Consider the following 24,590-nt stretch of genomic DNA (forward strand, 5'->3'; position numbering starts at 1 on the left):
TGGAATGGAAAAAAATCCAGTGATAGAGGCACATCTATGCAGCCAATTGATTTTGTTATAATAGCATTTTTAACAAATGATCCTTGAAGCATGAAATACATACACACATATAATACATATAAGAAAATATTATTTTTTAAAACAATGAATATACTTTGGAATTGATGTTTCTGTGTCCTTTGGGTAAATACCTAGGAGTGGAATTGCTGGATCATATGGAAGCTCTATGTTTAGTAGGTCCAGAAATCTCCACACAGCTCTCCATAGTGGTTGGACCAGTTTGCACTCCCACCAGCAGTGCAGGAGAGTTCCTTTTTCTCCACACCCTCGCCAACATTTGTTGTTGCTAGTTTTTTTTAATATGTGCCATTCTCACTGGTGTAAGATGGTATCTCATGGTAGTTTTGATTTGCATTTCCCTGATTGCAAGTGATGTTGAACATTTTTTCATATGCCTGTTGGCCATTTGCATTTCCTCTTCAGAGAAGTTTCTTTTTAGCTCTTCTGCCCATTTTTTGACTGGATTATTTTCTTTGTTGTTGTTGAGTCTCATCAGCTCTTTGTAGATTTTTGTGATCAGTCCTTTATCATTAGTGTTGTGTGCAAAAATGTTCTCCCAGTTGGTGGGGTTTCTCTTTGTTTTTGTTAGTGTCTCTTTTGCTGTGCAGAAGCTCTTTCATTTGATGTAGTCCCAGCTGTTTATCTTTGCCTTCACTATCACTGCTTTGGGTGATGTGCCTGTAAAGATGTCTTTGATGTACATATCACGTAGAGTTTCGCCTATTTTTCCTTCTATGTATTTTATGGTTTCAGGTCTTATGTCTAGTTCTTTAATCTATTTTGAGTTGGTTTTTGTGTATGGTGTGAGGTAGTAGTTAAGCTTCATTCTTTTGCATGTAGCGACCCAGTTTTCCCAGCACCATTTATTGAACAAACTTTCCTTGCTCCTTTGTCAAAGATTAGTTGACCATAAATGTGTGGGTTTATTTCTGGATTTTCTATTCGATTCCATTGGTCTGTGTGTCTGTTCTTGTTCCAATACCATGCAGTTTTGATGATTATGGCTTTGTAGTATAGTTTGAAGTCTGGGAGTGTGATGCCTCCATTACCTTCTTTTCCCCTATGTTTATAGCAGCACTGTTTACAATAGCTAAGCTTTGGAAACAACCCAAATGCCCAAAAATAGATGACTGGATCAGGAAGATGTGGTACATATACATGGATTATTACTCAGCATTCAAAAAAAGATAAACGCATGCAATTTGCAGCAACATGGATGGCACTGGAAGGGATCATGCTCAGCGAAATAAGCCAGAAAGAAAAAGAAAAATACCGGATGTTCTCACTCAGAGCAGGAATCTAGAAAACTTAAATAAGGGACCAGGAAAAAGAATAACTATAAGAAAGTAAAAATCAAAATCAACAAACAACTATGAACCAGAGACACTCTATGGGGGTGCGGGGTGGGGAGGGGAGGGATTGGGGTCAAAATAAGGGGGTTGCAATTGTATGGGGAATACAAAAATAAAATTTATAAAAAGAAATTTTTTATGGTTAAAAAAAAACAATGAGTATACTGATGAAATATTAAACTTATCTCCTCCTTCTCCAGACATATTTCATTCCCAAAAATCATTTGTATAAAGCTTTTGATCAATATTATCCTCACATGGAATACAAAATGTGGCTAAAACTTGGACTTTCTATTACTGCCAGAAAAATCAAGGAGAACTTGTCTTATGAGGTAAGAGGTGTTTACAAAACTCATCCTGCTCTCTGAATGCAGTGCATTAAAGCATCGTTATAAAATAACTATTCATGAATTTATGGTAAGCTTTATAATCACTCCATTATGAAACTGTGCTTTCCTTCTAGGATTGGAGCTACAAGCTGCAACTAAAGCTTTGTAATGTTTTTGTGAAAGATATACCAAAGAATACCAAAACTGACATCTATGGTGAAACTGTAGTTTATGTCATCCTCATCCATGGAGCTGTAGAAGACTGTCAGTTACGAAAAGCTTATAAGGCCCCTTCCTTAATTCCTACAACATGTTGTCAGGTAAATATTCATATATTCATATCTTCAAATAAATATGCAATGTAGGCAACAATGTATTCACATTAGAAAAATTGTTACTTTTCCACCTTCCAATCCTCTCCCTTTCCCCTATCACTGCATCAATATACCACACACACACATACATACACACATGTACCATGTTTGCTGTTTGCTGTAGCATGTACACACCAAATACCAAGCTATTCCTGCTCAACGTCAATGCAGGAAGTCAAGCTATGTGTTTTCGGTCACATTTAGCTTTTGATGCAGTTATAAATAGCAAGATGGCCTATTAAGTTCATTTACACATTGCAGAAGAACCCTGTCTGGACTGTATCAACAGTATTCTAGAAAGGTTCTGCCAGACCCATGTTGAACTGATGATCAGTGTGTATTTCCCCAGTTAATTTTAAAGTGAATGTAAAAGTGAAAGACTTCCTGGGCCTCCCTGGTGGCGCAGGGGGTTGAGCACCATGCTATGGGGCAATCCGCAGCCTCTGTGACATGGGTTCAATCCCCGGCTGGCCAGGGAAAAACCCACATGGAGAGGCACACCTCTCCTATCTCACCCGCTGCTCCCCTCAGCAGTGTATTTCAGTCGGTCTGCCTGTTCTGTTCCCCACTCTGTCTCTAGTGAATCCTCTCACCCCCTGCATCTCTTGCCTGTACCCCAGCTCTTGTATGCATAAATAAATCTTTAAAAAAAAAAAGCGAATGACTTCCTATATTTAAGTTTTGTTGCCCTAATCAAAATGAGAAGCTCTGCTTTGCAGGAAGACAAAATGTGTGTGTGTGTGTGTGTGTGTGTGTGTGTGTGTGTGTGTGTATGTTCATGTTCAGGGATACAGTACGAGTGGCATATGTGAGAAAAAATTGAGGGGCAAAGAAAACACGTGTACAGAAAGTAAACTGAAAAAGAAATTTATAGTCATTTAACTTAGGTATATATATACTAGGCAAATAACATGACAGAGAGTGTGCTATATGCTATTGTGCTCAGGACAAATAAGATTTGCATTTTGCCCTAAAGAAATCTCATAGCCAAGTGGAAAGAAAAATACCTGAATATATTAATAAAGCACTGATAGCTGGAATAGTGTTTGCATGGTACATTTGGAACCAAAAAAAACATGAGGTGGGGAAGAGGAATCATGAGGTAAGAGGTATCTTTTTCATAGGAGACACATCCTAGAAGACTTGGGTGAAGTAATATGATGTCTACAGCTTACTTTCAAATTATTCAGATAAAAGAATAAAAAATATTGCAAAATGTTAATAAATATTAAATCCAAAGATGGTAGGCATGTGGATGCTTATGGCACTTTTTCAATTATTCTATATGCTTAAAATTTTTTCCAATAAAAGAGAGTGGAACCTGACAAAGACATCACAGAAAAAGAAAATTATAAATATCTCTGATGAACATAGCTGCAAAAATCCTCAACAAATTCTTAGCAAACCGAACTCAACAATGCAACCAAAGGATCATACATCATGACCAAGAGGGATTTATTCCAGCCACACAAGTATGCTTCAACAGCAAAAAAAATCAATCAATGTAATTCACCATGTCAACAAAAGAGAAAAATCATACAATCATATCAACAGATGCAGAGAAAGCATTTGATAAGATTCAACATGCAGTTATGATAAAAACCCTCAAAAAACTGGGTAATGATGGAACATACACTAACATAATAAACACCATAGATGACAAAGCAACAGCCAACATCATACTCAACAGTGAAAGGCTGAAACCACTTCCTTTGTGATTGGTACAAGACAAGGACATCCACTTTCACCACTACTATTCAAAAGAGTATTGGAAGTCCTAGCCAGAGCAATCTATTGCTATTTTTCATTTTTGGGGTCAGAATTTTAGAGAAGATGTGAGATTGTGGCTTACTAGAGAAACATTTAATTGTGTGATTGTATAAACTCAGAAATTAACTTGTATTCTGTCAACTGTCAGGTACAAGGCACTGAAGATTTCACAAAGGTAATGATTGTCGAAACACAAGTTGATCTAAAAAAACTCAATAGGAGGAGGAGCAACAGAAAGTTTTTGTCTGCACACAAATCTACCTCAGCATGTGAGTTAATTTCTTTGTGCAGTTTTCTTTGAAAACTGACTTTTAATTTATAATATAGTCATGTATTTATTTAGGAACTATTGTATGCATTCTGTCTAGACTCAGAGGAGTCCTTTTAATGGCCATAATGTGACATCTAATGTTAAAGTCAAACTGAGAACACCTAAGTTAAAGTTAGAAAGTATTCTATATTTCATCTGTAAAAATAAACACGTGTATATAATTATAATAATAATATATGAAAATTAACAAGGAAATTTCTAGTTTTCCCAAAATTAAAACATTTTTATAGAAGTACAATGGAAGAAGTGTTGTGGAGTATGAACAACAGAGCAACAGAGATATAAAACAATCTGAAGAGCAGAGATCTAAATCATTGGACCTCAATGGCTAATCTGACTTAAAGCCTATTCTTCATATGAATTTCACAGTAATAAATGTAAAACATAACATAAATGAATAGTAACTACTATTAAGCCATTGATTTAAATTTGGAAAATAGGCTTGAGGTAGATTTTAAAAATGAATAAAGGGGCCTCCCCGGTGGCGCAGCAGTTGAGCGCTGGGTTGTGAAGCTGCCTGCAGCCTCTACAGCGCCGGTTCAATCCCCGGCTGCTCCCCAGCCACAGGAGGAGGGTCCCGCATGGCGCGCAGACCTCTCTTGCCGCCCGCTGCTCCCCTCAGCAGTGTACTTCATTGGTCTGCCTGTTCTGTTCCCCACTCTGGCTCTGGTGAATTCTCTCACCCTCCCGGGCTTCTGACTGTACCCAGCGCTTGTATAAATAAATACATAAATCTTTAAAAAAAATGAATAAAGAATTAAATTCTGGAATAAATAACTTAATATTTATCATTTTTAACATTTCACTGAAGGGGTAAAATGTTCCAAATTATAAAAATCCTAAGTAACAATAAAAATATTACCAGTGAAGAGATTAGGAAAGGAAAATTCACAGGAAAAAAAAACATATGGAAAAATCTTTAACACTGCTAATGTTAAAGAAATGGAAATAAATATTTTGTCTACTAGTAACACTTTTTATAGAATTATAATAGGTATTGACAAAAATATAGTGAATCTTGACATATATTCTTACTTGTTGATGCTGTATGAATTGATAAATTTATCACAATTCCAAAAGTCATAAAGGTTTTTAGATCCTTTGATTAAATAACATAATTTCTAGACATTTATTCTGAAGAAATAAAGTTTAAAAAGTTAACATGGTAATTGAAGATTATTTATAGAAATAAAAATTAGAAGTAATCAAAATGTCTAACAATAAATTATTAATCAAATTAACTCCTCAACCAACATGAGTGAATGGTATATAGACATTGATCAATTAAGTTCTCATTTAGCAACTTAGAAAAAATTGGTGATATGTCACATAAGAATACCAATTATAGAACATTGCATTGTGAATTTTGAATGAATTGTATCTTTTTTATTTCACAAGTATATAATCCATGTGGACACACAATAATTTCTTTTTCTTTCTTTTTTTTAAATTTAAATTTTTTTATTTTTATATTCCCCAAGCAATTGCAACCCCTTTATTTTGACCCCAATCCCTCCCCCCCCCCTCATAAAGTGTCTCTGGTTCATAGTTGTTGGTTGATTATGATTTTCACTTTCTTATAGATATTCATTTTCCTGGTCCCTTATTTAAGTTTTCTAGATTCCTGCTATGAGTGAGACCATCCGATATTTTTCTTTTTCTTTCTGTTTTTTTCGCTGAGCATGATCCCTTCCAGCGCCATCCATGTTGCTGCAAATTGCATGTGTTTATCTTTTTTGAATGCTGAGTAATAATCCATGGTGTATATGTACCACATCTTCCTGATCCAGTCATCTATTTTTGGGCATTTGGGTTGATTCCAAAGTTTAGCTATTGTAAACAGTGCTGCTATAAACATAGGGGTGCAGGTGCTCTTTGGAATTGATGTTTCTGTGTCCTTTGGGTAAATACCTAGGAGTGGAATTGCTGGATCATATGGAAGCTCTATGTTTAGTAGGTCAAGAAATCTCCACACAGCTCTCCACAGTGGTTGGACCAGTTTGCACTCCCACCAGCAGTGCAGGAAAGTTCCTTTTTCTCCACAACCTCGCCAACATTTGTTGTTGCTAGTTTTTTTAATATGTGCCATTCTCACTGGTGTTAGATAGTATCTCATGGTAGTTTTGATTTGCATTTCCCTGATTACGAGTGATGGTGAACATTTTTTCATATGCCTGTTGGCCACTTGCATTTCCTCTTCAGAGAAGTTTCTTTTTAGCTCTTCTGCCCATTTTTGGACTGGATTATTTTCTTTGTTGTTGTTGAGTCTCATCAGCTCTTTGTAGATTTTTGTGATCAGTCCTTTATCATTAGTGTTGTGTGCAAAAATGTTCTCCCAGTTGGTGGGGTTTCTTTTAGTTTTTGTTATTGTCTCTTTTGCTGTGTAGAAGCTCTTTCATTTGATGTAGTCCCAGCTGTTTATCTTTGCCTTCACTATCACTGCTTTGGGTGATGTGTCTGTAAAGATGTCTTTGATCTGCATATCATGTAGTGTTTTGCCTATATTTCCTTCTATGTATTTTATGGTTTCAGGTTTTATGTCTAGTTCTTTAATCCATTTTGAGTTGGTTTTTGTGTATGGTGTGAGGTAGTAGTGTGGACACACAATAATTTCAACGCATGCGTTCTCAAGCTAAAACAGGTCATGGTATCCGAATCTTCACTAACTGCTCTTTCATCAGCCACCTCCTTTCCTCTCTCTAAAACCTAGTCATAATAAACCACTAATGATAAGCAAATATGAGCCATCTGGCCGTTCTCATTCCTAGACACATTCCTTCTATTACTCTGCCTGGAACACTCTGAATAAACACCTCCCCACAACTCCCGTTTTGTGGAGCTAACTTCTTATCCTTTATATCTCAGCTTCTTCGCCATGGATACATAACTGATACATCCCAAATTCTCAAAACTGCTCTCCCCTTGTGCTCCCATAGTCTGTTAAGCACACAGTTCTTTTTACCACATTGTCCTTTTTTTGTTGGTATATTTGCGAGTCTGTCTGCCCAGGAAAGTACTGACCATAACTCATTGCTTTCTTATGCATCCCAATTGCTTGCCAATGGGCCTGGTACTCCCAATACATATTAATATAAAATAATTTGGGATGAGGGACATTGGATGATTTTGTCTCTCTGCTTTCCACACTCCCGCACATTTGTTGCATAATCTTAAAATACTTCTAACGCTTCTTGTTAAAAAGTGGCCTTTCTTGTCACGAATTGAGATTGCCCTCAGTTTCACATCACAAGTCCTGACTGTAAATGATTTTAACCTAGTTTTAACCTAGTTTTTGATAGTTGGACTAATTAAAACAGTTCTTTGTTTCAGTGCTAACTAACATATACTTTTTTCCATTTAGTTGAAGAACAAATATTGGAAGAAGATCTTAAAAATGAAGCAAAATGTTGTGGTAAGTTTAAAACAATTAAACAAGTTTAATATTGTTAAAACAATATTAACAAATGTTAATATCAAAATCTACAAAATGATTAGCAGATGAACTTATAAAAAATAAATATGAACAAAAAAATGAACAAATAAAAAATATTGGAGTAAAAGAGAATTTGGAATTTATGAAAACTACCAGTGATTTTCTCTTATTCTGAAGTTCATCTGCTAATTATTTTGTAGATTTTGATATTAACATTTTCTCTTAATGCAGGGTGCAATGAAAATTGTATTTATATTTTTAGGTAAATGTTAGACCAATGTCAGAGAGAAACAAAGTTCAAGAGGTGCCAGAATATTCTTGAGTCACATTAACAACCAGTCACCCCCTCAAATGGCTACAGTTGTAGTGCATGAGTCTGCCAGTTTGTGCTGAAATTTGAAGTGATCTGAAGACTTCATTGCTACCTCAGCTAAGCATCTGGAATCTTCAGACCTGAATACAATTTGTCCTTGTATTCACAGTGCCTGTCACAAAGCCCAAGCTCAATGATAAATGCCCTAATCTAATCTGTGCCCAGCTAAGCTACATTATTCAGAAAGGCCCACAAATATTGATCAATTTCACTGTCTGCCACGAAGTTGGATCAGTTACACTATGATGCCCAAATTTTGAAATGACATTGGGTTGTGAAAAGAGTGAAAGTAAATTATGATTTCTACAATAGCCTAGAGAATTTTTTTAATGCTAGTCTTTGTTAAGACTACTGGTTGTATTACTCCAAGATGTTTTGATTATAATACTCAGAGTCCAAAAAAAAAAAAAATGTCTGCTGCAACAGCAAAAGCCAGAAAATTGTGTATTTGTGTGTTGAATATATGTTTGACATCAATTATGTTCACTTGCTCCATTAGTACAAGGCACAAAACCCTGAGAATATATGCTCCTTCATGAGTGCATGTGAGTGCATAGTAAATGAAAACGGATGACAGATTCTGTGGATGCTTCTCTCATGCAAATGAGTACAAGTTCTTTGGTTTCCAAGAAGCCAGCACTCATTAATAGCAGTTTCCCATCCTACCTGAAAGCAGGAAGGTCATTTCCTCCCTAAGTATTTTAGAGTCTTCTCAGGGAAGGTTTTCCTCAGACCTTCCCTGGCTGTTGCTCTTTGCCTGGAGGTCTAAACATTTGGTCATGGATGTAAAATTTATTAGTTTGCCTCCTGGTCCCATCATTTATTAGCCATATGACCTTGGGCAAATGTCTTGAACTACCTAAACATCACTCTCCCCATCTAGAAAGCAGGGATAATAGCATATCTATTTCAGGGTGCTGATGTGGGGATTAACGAAATGGAACAGGCACTGCATAGTGTTTGGCACATAACAAACAATCCATGCCCATAAATACCACTATTCCCAGGTAGCTGTTCTGAACATTGTAAACTGCATCTACACCCATCTTATACTCTTCCCCCTATTACAATTATTAAAAATATGAATACAGTTACTTCTTCTAACTCTCCCAAACATGCCTGCTACTGAAGACTAGGAAGTAACAGGGAAATTATAATTTTTTTAAAAAGGAAGGAAGGCACTTAATAAAATATTAGATGCTTTCTAGACCCTATGGAGTAGACTGTCTTTCTCCCTAGCTCTGGCCAGCTGTCAAGCTTCTAACAGTCAGCTTCATAACAAATTTAAAAGAATAGCACCAGAAAAGGTAATGTTCTTCCTGTATATATTCCCCTAAAGTGCTGCTTTTTCGTCAATAAATAATGCTTGCCTGATAATGTAGACATTGTATGAAAGTGAGAGACAGTCCATTGAATGGTAGAAACATCCACTAGCAATACATATACATATCATCAAATTGTGTTATTTTGTAGATGTTTTTGTTTCCTGTGTTAGATTCTGGCTGTGTTTCTGATCATGTTCCCTGCCCAGTACTCCCAAACCCTTGCCCCACCACGATCAGCCTGGAATCGTGACTTAACTTTACATAATGAAAAGGTCTGCATAACATCAAACAGGTCCTTACAGTGTTTTGGTTCTTAGGATGAGCATACAACGCTGCCATTGCCAGACACATCTGTCCTCAGACCCTTCTCCACACTGTATTTGACCCCATCCTTACTTCATAAATCTGACCCTTCCCAGCAGCCTCAAAATGTGTCCTATCTCAAATTCTGGAGTATAGAGTTTACAAGATTGTTTGATAGTCAAGGAGATGTGCCTCCTCCAGGTCCCCTTCTGGCTCTCCATCCTGCTGCCTTCCTTCCTCAGTCCCTTCTCCAGGTCCCTCTCTTCTCTTTAGCTCCACCATCCTTTCGGTGGGGCAGGGAACCTGGAACCTCCTCTTTTCCTGGGGACCACCCTGTTACACTATGGATAGTGCCAACTGATGTTAAAGGAATATGCAAAAGAGAAATAGCTGGCTACCGAGTATAAACAGAGTCTGTGGAGAAAAGAGAAGGATGTTCAGAGTAGAGAGCAAGACTTTGGGGGGACAATGAGGAAACCAGTTTACTGCTGACTGTTCAAAAGGGCATCTGTGGGGAAACAGTTGTGCATGTGTGCTCTGTGTTACTCTGTGTTACATACAGCATGTCGTGGAATTAAAGAATGACCTTCAGATAATTTGTTTTATCTCCACTTTAAAAAATGTTAGCTCTCCCACACCACTTCCTATGGCAAAGGCCATATTTTTAAAAAGACTTAAGGCTAGCAATAACACCATAAAACAGCATTTGTGAAGATTATTTGCAATGAAATTGTAACAGGGTGGTCCCCAGGAAAGGGGGAGGTTCCCTGCCCCACCCAAGGGAGGGTGGAGCTGAGCAGGAAAAGGAGAAGCTGCAGGAGAGACTGAGGAAGGAAGCAGGATGGAGCCTAGAGACACGTGAAGAAACTACGCTTGTCTTTTGGTCGTGGACTAGGTGACACAGATGTGGGTGAGACCCGTGGGGAGGTGACAATGGCAGCTTTTATCTTGATGTTGATTTTGCTCTTTTCCTTCTGGGCTTGTCTGGTTGTTTCTGGCCCTTTTCTGTGGGTCCCCACTGGAAGATGCTTTAGACTTGTGGCAGGCTTTAGGGCCTTGCTCTGGGCCAATCCCATTTGGATGGACTTTTACCCACGAGGGGACTTTGGCGCCCAACGTGGGGCTCGAACCCACGACCCTGAGATTAAGAGTCTCATGCTCTACCGACTCTGTTATAGGGCAGGGAGAGGGGCAGCCCAAACCCCGCAAACCTGCCTATTCTAAATGGGTTCTGCCATCCGCTGCATCAACACAAAACAATATGAGACTTTAATGGGAAGGAACTTTAATACAACTAGGAAACAATACAAGAAAGGCAAAGAGTCTAGTTTCTAAATGAAGCACCCAAAGTTACCCGTCCCCTCGTGGGTAAAAGTCCATCCAAATGGGATTGGCCCAGAGCAAGGCCCTAAAGCCTGCCACAAGTCTAAAGCATCTTCCAGTGGGGACCCACAGAAAAGGGCCAGAAACAACCAGACAAGTCCAGAAGGAAAAGAGCAAAATCAACATCAAGATAAAAGCTGCCATTGTCACCTCCCCACGGGTCTCACCCACATCTGTGTCACCTAGTCCACGACCAAAAGGCAAGCACAGTTTCTTCACGTGTCTCTAGTTTCTTCACGTGTCTCTAGGCTCCAAGCGCCTCCTCCAGGTCTCCTTCTGGCTCCCTCCTGCTTCCTTCCTTCCTCAGTCTCCTCTGCAGCCTCTTCTCTCCCTGCTCAGCTCCACCCTCCATTTGGGTGGGGCAGGAAACCTGGAACCTCCTCTTTCCTGGGGACCACCCTGTTACAGTATGAATTGTTTGGAAGTTGTGTGTTCCTTTCTACCATGCATGACACTCAGCTCTCATAGTGCTGGCATGTTGTGGTCATAGCCAGAGCTGAACTCAGTGGTGATACTGATGTCATTTTTTTGGAGTTAGGAGTGCGGGGTCCTTGGGTTCACTCTGGGAAAGGTTTCACCAGTGCTCCCACTTTGGCTGCATGCAGCAATTCTCCCAGGCGAGTTTCTCCACAAGACAGAGACAGTAGTAATATTTAAAGAACAGGTTTATTAGAAAAGGGATAGGACAGTGAACAACACTTGTATAGACACAAACGGGCAGAAAGAACTGCCCCAAAAGGGACAGGTTTGCTAAGAGAGGCCGGCCTGCATGGTTGCAGGCAGGCAGCCTTGAGGAGAGCAGCCTCCGTTGAGGGAGGTCAGTGAAGAGAAGTCCCAGCATGACACAGGTCATGGGCAGGCAGGAAGGCTGCTGCCCTGCAGAGGGAGAGAGTTGCCAAAAGGAAGCACCTCCATGTCACAGGCGGGCAGACAGAGTGCTGCCCTGCTGTGAGGGCCGCATTAGGTTTTATCATCTTCAGGGAGGGCCTCATCTTTGTGGATGGATTCTGGGTGTTGCGTCTCCTGACCACGATTCTGGGTGTTGCGCCTCCTGACCACGGCGTTGATGCCTAAGGCTATTGGTTTCTATAACTGGGTTAATGGATTACACTAATTCCTTCTACCCCTACCTCCTTGTGTGAATTAGTTTCTTGACCTTGTATCTCAGTTCCTCCATCAATACTTTTTTCAGTCACTGTTTCCCACAATGGAAAATCCTCTTAGTGTCTGCTGTCCCCACTGGGCAGACCCCAGGCCACCACTTCAAGGTATTGAGTGACTCACATTCTTTTGCTCAACTTCCTCTTTTAGCCTCAACCATAATGGCCAGGAAATGTTTCCTGTGGGAAAACTGACTTTCTAGTATAGCCTGCTGGGTCATAAGGTCAGTGCTGGAAGATTCCAAAGCCTTTTTGTATCTTTTTTTTTTCCTTCCCACTTTCATTAGGAATGGTAGACGAGACTGTTTGGAAGACAGAAGCACTTGTGGCAGGCATGGCTGATGTGACAAGCCTCCAGTTCCCATATCAAAAGGAACAACTTGAAGATTGATCCCACGTGGATGTCCTTGATGCCACACAGAAAGGATCGTGCAGATATTCTGTTTAAAATACAGTTTTTACAAATTTTCTTTGATTTAAAATATCTACTATTTTAAATATCGAAAGTATCTTAGAAAATCCTAGAGTAAGTTTAGTTTTAGAGCCAGAAAATTAGTTTATGCCACCTAGATAGTTTTTTAATATTACTTTTAAGGTCAAAATTGTTTGATTCATTTAATGGAAAACAAAATACTATTAAAGTATAGTTTAAATGTTGCTCTTGACCCACTAATCGTTATCATTCATTGTATTTCACTCATCTTGACAACTCTCAGAGAGTTCAAGATTTAGACTGAACCATATAACTAAGCTTTAAATGAAACTTCCAGAGTCTGTTTTGTTCATTGTTATATCTATGAAAATGAGCACAATATCTTGCACATCATTTTTAAAAATAATTCTTGCAATGGGTTGTAGCATGCTTTCTGTATGCTGGACATACAAAACATTCTATACAGTTATAAACTTGTTTAATCACCACAATATCCATGTAAGGTAGATACTATTATTCCCAAATTACAAATGAATAAACTGAAAGAGTGGGTATGAGTAGTTTCCTAAATATCACACACACAGTGAGAGGCAGAGCAGATTAGCTATTATAACTTATGTCTGTGGTATAATGACCTAGATTCACATGTGTGTGTGATTAGTTATATAATGACATCATTTTACCAAGATAAATAATTACAATAAGTTTATGGAACATCTTCCAAGTTATCTAAAATCTGTGTATAGAAAATCTGGGATAACATTCAATGGTTTATTATTTTTATATGCAGAGAAATAGGTGTATGTGTGTGTGTGAGAGAGAGAGAGAGAGAGAGAGAGCGCAAATCTATGATTAGCTATTATACCACATGTCCTCAATTGTGGTAAGCCTTAATAAATTCTTCAAGAAGATGTCTTCTTCAGGAATATATACATGTCTTCTTCAAGACTATGCTTCCAACCAGGGGTCAGAAAATTGGAATACTATTCCAAACTTTATTCTTGGCTACAGCTGGTGTTAGATACTTTTTCAGAGGCAAGTATAAAGACTCCATTCACAAAATATCCTCATAGAGAAGATAATTTGGTTTGTTTCTGTTGTGACATCAAATCGAACTACTACCATTTCGCTCCAAAACTAACTTCAACTAGTTGTTTTTCCCCATTGATTATCACATGACAGTTGTCACTGTGTTTGAGACATTCTGTTAATGAGTATGCTATCTTGCCTGAGTTCCAAAGCAATTGAAAACAAAGACAAAGGATTAAGACAACTAGAGACTTAACACACACACACATCCCGTGTGTGCTTACCTTTATTAGTGACTGAACTGATGTAGAGAACATGATTGACTTCTAACCCCCACAACTGGATTGGTTGACTACCATAGGCATTCAAGATTAAGGTTTCTGCATTACTGAGAACAGTGGAAAATACACGATTTCTAAGGGTAAGTTCACTTCCATGAGAAATCAGGTAGAAGGCTGGAAAAAGAATATACTGATTCTGCTTGCAGATTCATCAACCTAATAAATCACTCCACCTTGAGCGAATGAATGAATAAGAAGGTGGAGATAAACCAGGAGTCTCAAGACAGTGGATGTTGAAACCCTCGATTCAGAGGAAAACACCAGGAGAGGGAAGAAGTGCTGCCTACCAATCATAGCTGTCATCTACAGTGTGTTCTTTCCTTACACATAAATAGCTCTCCCAGTATTTAGACCACGAAAATCTGTAAAGGACTAGCCTAGAGCTAGTTTTAGCTCTCCAGGTCTTCAAACATGCAAATGTTTCAGCATTTCCAGATGCATTTGAGTAATGTAGACCAGAGTTCAAAGCCAAATTCATCTTTCAACAAATACTTATGGACTAGGATACTGAGTGGTCCACGCGCTGTTTGAACTTAAATCCTAGGTCTGTCACTTGCTATTGGGGTATCCTTGAGCAACTTGCTTAAGTCCTATGAGCCTGGATGTCCTCATCTATATATATAAAAAAAAGGTAATTGTATTTCTCCCATAGAATTCTTGCATGAGTAAATGAGAGATTGTATGTAAAACATGTAATACAATATGTAGATTATTGATCAAGTGGCCATTCTAATTATATTATCTATCCTATGATCTTTTTTTTTTTTTAAAGATTTATTTATTTATGTATACAAGCACTGGGGTATAGGCCAGAGGTGGGGGGTGGGGGTGAGAGGATTCACCAGAGACAGAGTGGGGAACAGAACAGGCAGATAGACCAAAGTACACTGCTGAAGGGAGCAGCGGGTGATTCTGGAGAGGTCTGCTGCGCCATGTGGGTTGCTCCCTGGCTGGGGATGGAACTCGAGCTGTAGAGGCTGCGGATTGCTTCATAGGTTGTGTCTTAACCCCTTGCGCCACCAGGGAGGCCCTATCCTATGATCTTGAATGTATAGCCAAACAGTTTTTATATTGGTCATTAATTCTCTACAGTAATGCCAAAGGATGGGAAAGTAAATTTAAACACCATCTCAACTTTCCTGTGATTTCACCATATGTTTATAAACATGCAGGCTTTATTTCCAATTCAATTCACATCCTTTGTCATTTACCTCTGAATCTGGGGTAAGCATGAGAAGGAAAGTGAACACACAGCCCAAAGATTTGTTGTTTTGGCTTCTTTTTGATACACATGTTGTTGTACTTATATTTGTCCAGAGCTGGTTTTACACAAATCAGTGTGACTATCATAAATGCCCTGCTCTGTCCTGCGACCTTATTCAGAATCATAAATTTTCATGACTCATGGTCAACACTTCCATAGCTCAACTTCTCCACCTAGAGGCCTAAGTAAAATTGACGCTTGAGATTTAGGGAGCAAAGCCATTCCTTAAATTGACAGATTGATCTTTAACTCTCACGCCTGTTGATTCTGGACTCAAACTGGCCTTCGGAAAATATCGGAACTGAATCAGTCACCCATGGGGCAAGTTGTTTGCTCAAGCTGCCCCACTCAGCGTCTGGCATCTCTTAATTCATGCTAGTGAGGAGTAGAATAGCCCTATTCCCTGGCCAAGCAGTCTGTCCATTTGCTGAAAAACTGACTCCCAGCTACTGATCTCTTGGGAACGCAAAAGGTGCAGGGCCATTGAAGAGGGGTCTTTTAGATTACATTGCATTTTCCACATTTTCCTGAAATTAATAACATGTTCATTCTCTCTCTCTCTCTCTCTCTCTCTCTCTCTCTCTCTCTCTCTCTCTCTCTCACACACACACACACACACACACACACACACACACACACACACACACCTATTCCTCCACATACGAAACAGTAGTCCATTGAATGTTATCCCTGTTAAAGCACTCCGGTGCCGAGTCCAAGAATGACCGAGACCCAAGTTCGATGCAAAAGCAAAGGTGGCCTTTATTAGCTAGCTCGAGCTAGGGTCTGAACCCCCGGAGTAGAACCGACACAGCGGCCGCGCCCAGATGGGGTTGGACCCCGAGCACCAAAATTAAGCAGTTTAAATAGGCATACAGAATGGGCCCCTTAGGGTAATCTGACAGCTTCAGATGTGGATTCTAGGAATCTGACTGTTAGGGTAATCTAATGGTTACAGATGCTGGTTCTTGGACCCTAGGATTCCAGGAATTGCAACCTCACTGTCAGCTAAGCTCTTAAATGGCTGCTGTACTTTAAAATGGCTGCTGTTATGCTCTATTCTTACAATCCCAGATTTCTATACACAAGAGACTTTAGATAACTTGGAAGATGTTCCATAAACTTACTGTAATTATTCATCTTGGTAAAATAATTTTGCCTGCTGATAAAGGGAAAAACAAACTAGGACAGCCCCAGATTAGTTAGGACAGCAAAGAGTGGACACTCCTAATTTTTAACATAAACTTTGTTAATAATTTTTCTTCTTTCTTCACTGAGTCATCCAATTTAGTTAGAGTTTCCTGAATTTCAGGTTTTCTCACAAATAAGAGAAAACCTGCCACCCTAACATCTTTCCTAGAGTTAATTACCCAAAAGTTTAATTTTTAAAAGTGAATGGAGGTGGGGCCTCCCGGGTGGCGCAGCTGTTGAGCACCGGGTTGCGAAGCTGCCCGCGGCCTCTGCGGCGCCAGTTCAATCCCCGGCTGCTCCCCGGCTACCAGAGGAGGGTCCCACATGGCGTGCAGACCTCTCCTGCCGCCCGCTGCTCCCCTCAGCAGTGTACTTCGGTCCTTCTGCCTGCTCTGCTCCCCGCTCTGGCTCTGGCGAATTCTCTCACCCTCCCACGCTTCTGACTGTACCCAGTGCTTGTATAAATAAAATAAATAAAATCTTAAAAAAAAACAAAAAACCACAAATAATTGACCATTTATATTTAAAAAAAAAAAAGTGAATGGAGGTGTTGTTAAAGAAATATAATTAAAAATGAAATCTCCTGCAACCATAGACAATCCACAAAAGTAGAAGAAAAAGAAAATGTTATTGGTGAGTAAGCATTAAACTAGAATGTAATGTGAATCACAGGCAATCCGCTATGGAGATAATAAAAACAAACAAATCTTGCCCTTTTATAGAGCCAAGCAGATACAATTTATTGTACATATTTTCTCGAGATAATTACTAGTTCTCAAATAAAAAGACTTGGCACCATTTATCACACAAAATGCATCCTAAATTCATTTGGTAGTTACTTAACATGAAGAGAAAAAAATTCCTTTTATCTTTTTGGCTGAAGATTTGTAGTTTATAGCCAGACACCAGTTGCAATCAGGCTCCTATTCCCCTAGGGGAAGTGGGAGATGAAGCACTAACCTCCTTGGTGATGACTTTCCAAAGAAATACTCCCCGGTCTAGGCAGAAACAGTCCTGGGTGGTTTATTCAGCCTTAACAAGAGTTACTGATGAATTTAATGAGCTATAGACACATGTTGATTTTTAATGATAAATATCTGAAATGTATATAATGTTACTTCAATTTTTGTAAAGATTTATTTATTTTTAAAGATTTACTTATTTATGCATACAAGAACTGGGGTGCAGGCCAGAGGTGTGGAGGGTAAGAGGAGTCACTAGAGACAGAGTGGAGAACAGAAAAGGCAGATCTACCAAAATATACTGCTGAGGGGAGCAGCGGGCAGGACAGGAGAGGTCTCCTGCACCATGTGGGTTGTTCCCTGGCCAGGGATGGAACTAATGCTGCAGAGGCTGCAGATAGCTTCACAGTGCTGTGCTTAACCCTTCGCCCTCCAGGGAAGCCCTCTTCTGAGCCCTCTCCCCAGGTTGGCCCTGTCATACCGAAGACTTCCATGTGACTCTGGGAGAGCAGCAATATTTTATATTTTGCTTATTTCTTTGCAAGGAGCTCCCAGGCAGGCTTGGATCTGTTTGCTTACCATTGAGCTGGCAGTGCCCAGCAAGTAATAGGTGCTAAATTTATGTTTTTTGAAGAAATGAAGGGAAAAACATATGACCATCAAATAAAAGGATAATACAAAATAGCCATGATTCCTGTCCCCAAGTTCATTCTTTTTTTTTCAAACTCTTGTTTTCCTTTCAGATATATTTTACATACAGCAAAATTCATCCTCTTCACAGTATAGTTATAATTTTGAGAAATACACACAGAGCTACCACATGTTCCCCACTGTAGGGTAAGGAAAAATGTCAGGCTTTTCTGTCCTCCCGCCATCAGGATAGATGATGGATCCTTACAGTCTGAATGCATGCCTCATGGCGGGCACCTGGAATAGGGTGTGGGCATAGGTAGATGGGATTCACCTGGGCTAAGACTGGGCTTTTAAGGGCGGCGTCACGGGGACGCCAGCAGAAGCCAAAAGAGAAGCCGAGAGAGATGCAAGAGAAGCAAAAGCTGAGAGCAGGTCAGAGAGCCCAGAGTGAAGACTTGCTGGGGGCTGGGAGGCCTGCCAGCCTATCGGCCCCCCAGCGCCCCTGCCTGCCGTGTACCTGGTAATCCCAATAAAAGACCTGCCAAAAAAAACCACTGAGGACTCTGACTCCTCCTTTACCCGGTCTGCTGGATCAGAAAACCTGCCCTGTGTCCATTCCTGCCCCTACACCCACTAACCAGGAAAACTTGTTTTCCAGTAGTAACTTATTAATCTGTATAAGCAAAGCACAATTGTGTGCTATTTTCTTGTTCCTTTGTTCATATCTTCAATAAAAGCTTGGGCTGGGAGAGGGAAAGGCAGAGCTACTCTCGATGGCATTCTCCCCAGCCTCCTCCCATTGCAAATTCATTTTGTAAGATATTAAAGAAATAGGCATAGCAACCATTTTGGGAAGAGAGCAAGACTACAGCCATTTTGAGAGATAATTGCCGCTTTGGAGGGCACAGCTGTGCCCTAGTTTCATTTTGGGGCAAAAACCACAAGACAAGGGTAAACGAAACTTAACTAGTGCCAAGGAGAGATACTCAATCAGGCTGAACTTGGTCCCTGGTGTGGAAAGTCCCCAAGAGCCTGTCAACAAGGTATAAAAACAGCTTGTCACCCTGGGAGAGGGTCCCTCTCTCAACCTGGTGAGACTGCTGTGTCAGTACTCCAGGCAGAGTTGGGCCCTAGCTTAAGCTAGCAATAAAGCCTTCTTGCTTTTGCATCTCTGGCTCCGTGTGGTCTTTGGGAACCCCGGACGGAGTTGAGGCACCAACTCCTAACAATTTAGACTCCGAGTCTTCGTTAATGGCAGACAACTTCATCGGCTATCCTGTCTGCAGCAAGTCAGCTCTATTATTTATTACACATGGCCCTCTTGTAGAACTCTAATATGATCTCTAGTACTGTCATCTCTTATAGTTATTACAAAAGGTGCAGTGTAGACCCCTAGTGCATTACAATTTTTGTGGGGTCTGTGATTGTTATTACACCTGGTGCTTATGTGGACCTCATTGACGACCATTAAAATCAGCTCTGTTCTGTTATTACTCGGTGATCATAGAACTCAATCATGAGCTCAAGTACCTTCAGCTCTGATCTAATTATTGCACGTATTGCTCATGTAGAACTGTACTGAAACTCAATTAAGGTCAGTCCTGTTCAGTCATTACACAAGCCACTCACGCAGAACTCAATGATCTCAGTTAAGATCAGCTTTGTTCTAGTTATTACTCATGGTGATCATAGAGGATTCTGAGCTCAAGCACCTTCAGCTCTGTTATAGTAATGATACGTGGTGCTCTGTACTAGTTATGCTACATAGAACTCTATTGTAGGTTATTAGTCAGCTCTGATAGTCTTATTACAAAAGGTGCTCATGTAGAATTGTATTGTAGCTCAATTATCCTCAGTTTTGTTATAGTTATTACACGTGGTACTCTTGTAGAACCCAATGACCTCAATGAATGTCAGCCATGTTATAATAATTACTCATGGTGCTCATGCCCAACTCTGTTGTAGTCACTTATAGTCAGCTCCGTTATGGTATTACACATGGTGCTCACGTAGAACCCAATGACCTCAGTTAAGACCAGCTCTTTTATTTATTTTTCATTGTGCTCATACAGCACTCGATTATAGCTCAATTAATTTCAGCTCCTTTATAGTTATTACTCATTATGCCCATGTTGAACTCAATTGTTACCCTGGCTTATTTCTTCTTTCAGGGTGCCACACCACAAGAATGATTGGACCATTTTCAATCCTGTGGCTCATTGGACCATTTAGTACCAATCAGCTCATAGCTCACCCCTGATTGGTCCATTCCATGACAGGGTGGTTGCTGTGCTCTGAGGTGCAAATGCCACAACAGCCTTTGGTGGAGCAGGAGAGAACACCACTGCTGTGCCAGCTGCTGCTGCCGAGGGGGCCCGGCTCCGGAAACATTACCACCAGGTCTGTTATACTTATTTCACAAGGTGCCCATGGAGAACTGCATTGAAGCTCAATTATAGTCAGCTCTGTTCTACCTTTTATACGTGGTGCTCACGCAGAACTCAGTGATCTCAATTAATATGAGTGACGCTGGTACCAAACGCCGGCCTCTGTTTACCTCAGCCAACGAAAGGAAATAGGTTAAGGAGAAGGAAAGTAGTTTAATTTGTTGGCAAACTGAGGAGGGCAGCAGACTCGTGTCTGAAAGACCACCATCCTGCTCTTTGGCAGGGGGCAGGGTTATTTATACAAAGGGGGGAAACAGGGGAGGTGGGCAAGGATCTGGAAAGGGGACAGGGAAAAGGGTCGGCATAGAGATTCCTAAGATCTCTGAGATTTCAGGTGGGTGCCAGCTTGCTTTTTCAACTGCTGTTTGACTCCCTTGTCCTTGGAATGCAAGAAAATAAGCCTATTAAACAAGGAGTGGGGGAAATTGCAAGAGCTAGGGAGCAGACAAACTTGTCAATGCTTTTCTGATGGGGCAGGAAGAGAGACCTGTCCTGTTTCACTGCATCACTGTTATCATTATTACCCATGATCATCAAATAGAAATCAGTTGTGAGCGCAAGTACCATCAGCTGTTCTAATTATTACCCAAGGTGCTCATGTAGAACTCTGTCAGAGCTCAGTTATAGTTCTAATAATTAGATCTGTTCTAAGTATTACACAGGTTCTTATGTAGCACTCAGTTGTGGCCTCAATGAACACCAGCTGTTATTATGCACGGTGTTCAGGCAGTCCATCATTTTTGGTTATTAGCACTTATTTTACTAACATAAAATGCTGTTGTGACTATTCCTCCTGGAAATATCTCTGGGTTGCCTGTTTACGCTGGAGGAGACTAATGAGAAAGAGTGTGCCAGACCTTGCTGGTGTTGGCAGTTCAGCGGGAGAGAAACACCCTGGAAACAAATGCTTTCAGTGATCTGAGGGCTTGGAGAGCAAGTGTGTGTACTCGAGAGGGATGGGAGACAGCTGGTGAGGCTGTTCAGAATCAGGAAGTATCAGTGGAGCAGTCGATGTTTGAGGTAAATGGGGAGTGTCAGGGAGGAAGACACTTTTAACTTGCTATTTATTACATGACTGTGTTCCCAGTGCTCAGAACAGCTCCCAGCATGGCCGGGAGCCCAAGTCAATTCACTGCTGATTGGATGAGTTGTCTGCTGGCTTTCCAGAAGAAGCAACTCCTGACAATGCCACCAGCCTGCTGTGGGGGCGCTGGGTTTGCATCCCTGTCCAGGTGTTTTGTCTGGCCCCAACTCAGAGTTTTTCTAACTCTTGGGACAGGAAGCTCCTGGCTGCTGGGCAGCACCTCGGAGCAATGGCCTCTTCCGCCACCTGTCCTACTTGAGGTACTGGACTCGCAGCGGGTGGGTTGAAGATGGGGGTTTTCTGCCGGGCCTGAGAGCCAGATGGTTCCACAGTGAGTGAAGAGAGAGACAGATCCTATAGCTTAGACCCTCCCATTAGCAGTGGTGTCTCCCTCGTGGGAAAGGTGGATGTGAGGATGAGTGAGGCTAAAAAGGGAGGATAAGGAAGGAAGAAAGAGAAACGCCAAGGGGCAGTCCTACATAGGTCGGTGTGTCTCGGGGCTCAGGAGGAGGGCCTGGGACCAGGGGCGCAGGGGCGCAGAGGTTCAGAGCGGTCCTTTGTCAGTCAGGGGCCCAGCAGCAAGGAGATGGCACACTCAGATCAGTATAATGTGGGTCTGCTTGAGGAAGAGACGCTTTACAAAAGTGTGGGCAGGTAAAGGGGACCATAGGGATCCAGCAGAGGTCCAGGCCCAGTGGTTCAGGGTTCTAGTACCTTTCCTAGACCTGAAGGTATAAGCAGGGGCAATGCAACCAGTTACTAGAGGTGGTTACAGAAAAGACTAATTGGAGATACAGGGCCTTGGCCTATAGGGAGGGGCACAGGCAATAAACACCCTTGACCCCACTCCTGCTTTCCTTTGCTTTTCTATCCCAACTCCCCACTGGCTGAACCCACCCAAAAGCCAGAGTCCAGGACATGTATTGATACCAACATCTAGGAGGTTCTAGAACATGTGAAAGTGGACTGAAGGGTCAACCAGCACCTGGTCCTGATGTTGGGTAGCTGCTTGAGAGGTAGGCACCTGGTCTCTTGTCTAAGGCCTAGAAAAAGGAACAAGGAGCCTCTCCTGGAGTCAGCTCCGCTCTAGAGGCATTCAGGGGAAGGGCGGTGTTTGTGGAGGTGCACAGCCCCCACTCTAGGACCAGCATTTCTCTTCTGACCAGGCAGAGACTGCTCAGGCAGTAGAATGAAATTTGGGGAGCAAAATTTTGGCACTAGCCCCACTCCCTGCTTCCAGGGCCATCACCAGGGACTCTGGCTGGCTGGTCCTAGCCCTCCACCTGGAGATTCTGCAGGGTTCTGCCCTCATTCCCTTTCTCTGGACATTTGGCTGGGCGAGCCCTGGTGTGGGAGCCAGAAGACCTGGTTGTCTGGCTCTGACACTCTATATGTAAGAGTAAACAGACCCCCAGTAATGTGGGTTTGGTGAGTTCTTTTTTTAAAAAAAGATTTATTTATGCATACAAGAGCTGGGGTGTAGGCCAGAGGTGTGGGGGTCGGGGGAGGTGAGAGGATTAACCAGAGACAGAGTGGGGAGAAGAACAGGTGGATCTACTGAAATACACTGCTAGGGGAGCAGCAGGTGAGACAGGAGAGGTCTGCCAGGCCATGTGGGTCACCGTTCGGCAGTAGCTGCGGATAGCTTCATAGTGCTGTGCTTAACCCCTTGTGACACTAGGGAGGCCCCTTTGGCGAGTTCTTGGATTCAGAGACTGTTCCTTGGGTTAACTCTGAGAAAATTTCCATCAGAGCTCTCATTTTAGCTGCACACCATGACTGTCTCCAGGAGAGCTTCCCCATCAGGAAGAGATGTTTAGATATATCCAAAAGGGCAGATTTATTTTAAAGAAAGCAAAGGAAGTAAAGGATGTTTGCACAGACACAAGTGGGCAGAAACAGCTGCCCCCAAAAGGGCCATGTTTGGTAATAGAGACTGCTGCATAGTCCTGGGCAGGCCGCTGCTGCTTTGCAGAAGGGAGAAGGTTGGTGAAGAGAAGGTTGGTGCCACAGAAGCATAGGCGGGCAAGGGAGGTGCCTCTTGCCAGGGCAGAGATCGCACTGACACAGTCTTGTTCTCTTTGGGAGGGGCTCATTCCCTGTGGGATTGTTAACTGGTGTCAACTTAATTATTGCTGGGGTTGGTGCCTACGGAGCCTTTCTACATTAGGTTTGAGTGGGTAGATTTGAAAGGACCAATGGTTTGTTGTTGGTTTGTTTTTTTTTTTTAATGGTCCCCAACTTCCATATCCTCACCTCCAGTCTGAACCTTGGTCTGCATCTCCAGATACTTTACTTTTCTAGCTAGCTTGTTTAATGACTGTGTTAAACATTCTACCCTCACCTTGTTTCTGGTCTTGTGATGCCTCCTTCCCATACTTTCTACTCTTAGCCTCCCTCATCATTACTGATCTGCATTTTCTCAGCTGCAAAACCAGATGATGATTCTCAAGGACACCTGTGACTCTGAATATCTAATTCAACACTTGAGGATTGTCCAGTTAATTTTTTTTAAGATTTTATTTATTTTTATACAAGAACTGGGGTACAGGCCAGATGTGTGGGAGGGTGAGAGGATTCACCAGAGACAGAGCAGGGAACAGAACAGGCAGACTGACAAAATACACTGCTGAGGGGCGCAGCGGGTGAGACAGGAGAGGTCTGCTCGCCATGTGAGATTCTCACGGGGATCAAACCTATGCTGAAGAGGCTACGGACACAGTGCTATGCTTCACAGTACGGCGCTCAACCACCTGCGCCACCAGGGAGGCCCGGATTGTCCAGTTTTGAGCTCACTTGCTTAGTGAAAAGTGTGTCTTTCCACAGCCAGGGGGTGACAGCAAAACTCTGTTCTGAAAGGGCCTATTGGCCAAGGTAGGCTCTGCCCTCCCAGGTTCCACAGCTCCAAGTCCAGGACTGGTGGCGAGGTGTCCCTGCTGATGAAATTGACAGCAGCAGCAGCAGCAGCAGCATTATTATTATTGTGCAATGGGCTCTCACAATTTTTTTAGGA

At 41.5% G+C, this 24,590-nt stretch overlaps 1 protein-coding gene across 2 annotated transcripts in view; it reads left to right on the forward strand.

Moving 5' to 3' along the window:
• SLC9C1 (solute carrier family 9 member C1) overlaps positions 1 to 12,882 on the forward strand; it is a 72,722-nt gene extending 59,840 nt beyond the window's left edge. For both annotated transcript variants that reach the window (XM_037525565.2, XM_037525567.2), the window contains 5 exons: positions 1,613 to 1,744; positions 1,876 to 2,061; positions 4,034 to 4,154; positions 7,578 to 7,628; positions 12,481 to 12,882. In XM_037525565.2, coding sequence (XP_037381462.1) covers positions 1,613 to 1,744; positions 1,876 to 2,061; positions 4,034 to 4,154; positions 7,578 to 7,628; positions 12,481 to 12,584 — 594 coding nt within the window. In that variant the 3' untranslated portion in view covers positions 12,585 to 12,882. The remainder of the gene's footprint in view (positions 1 to 1,612; positions 1,745 to 1,875; positions 2,062 to 4,033; positions 4,155 to 7,577; positions 7,629 to 12,480) is intronic.
• Positions 12,883 to 24,590: the final 11,708 nt, after the last annotated feature.

This window comes from Talpa occidentalis, unplaced genomic scaffold, assembly GCF_014898055.3.
Source record: "Talpa occidentalis isolate TD23 unplaced genomic scaffold, MPIMG_talOcc4v2.1 talOcc4.4, whole genome shotgun sequence".
Lineage (NCBI taxonomy): Eukaryota > Metazoa > Chordata > Mammalia > Eulipotyphla > Talpidae > Talpa > Talpa occidentalis.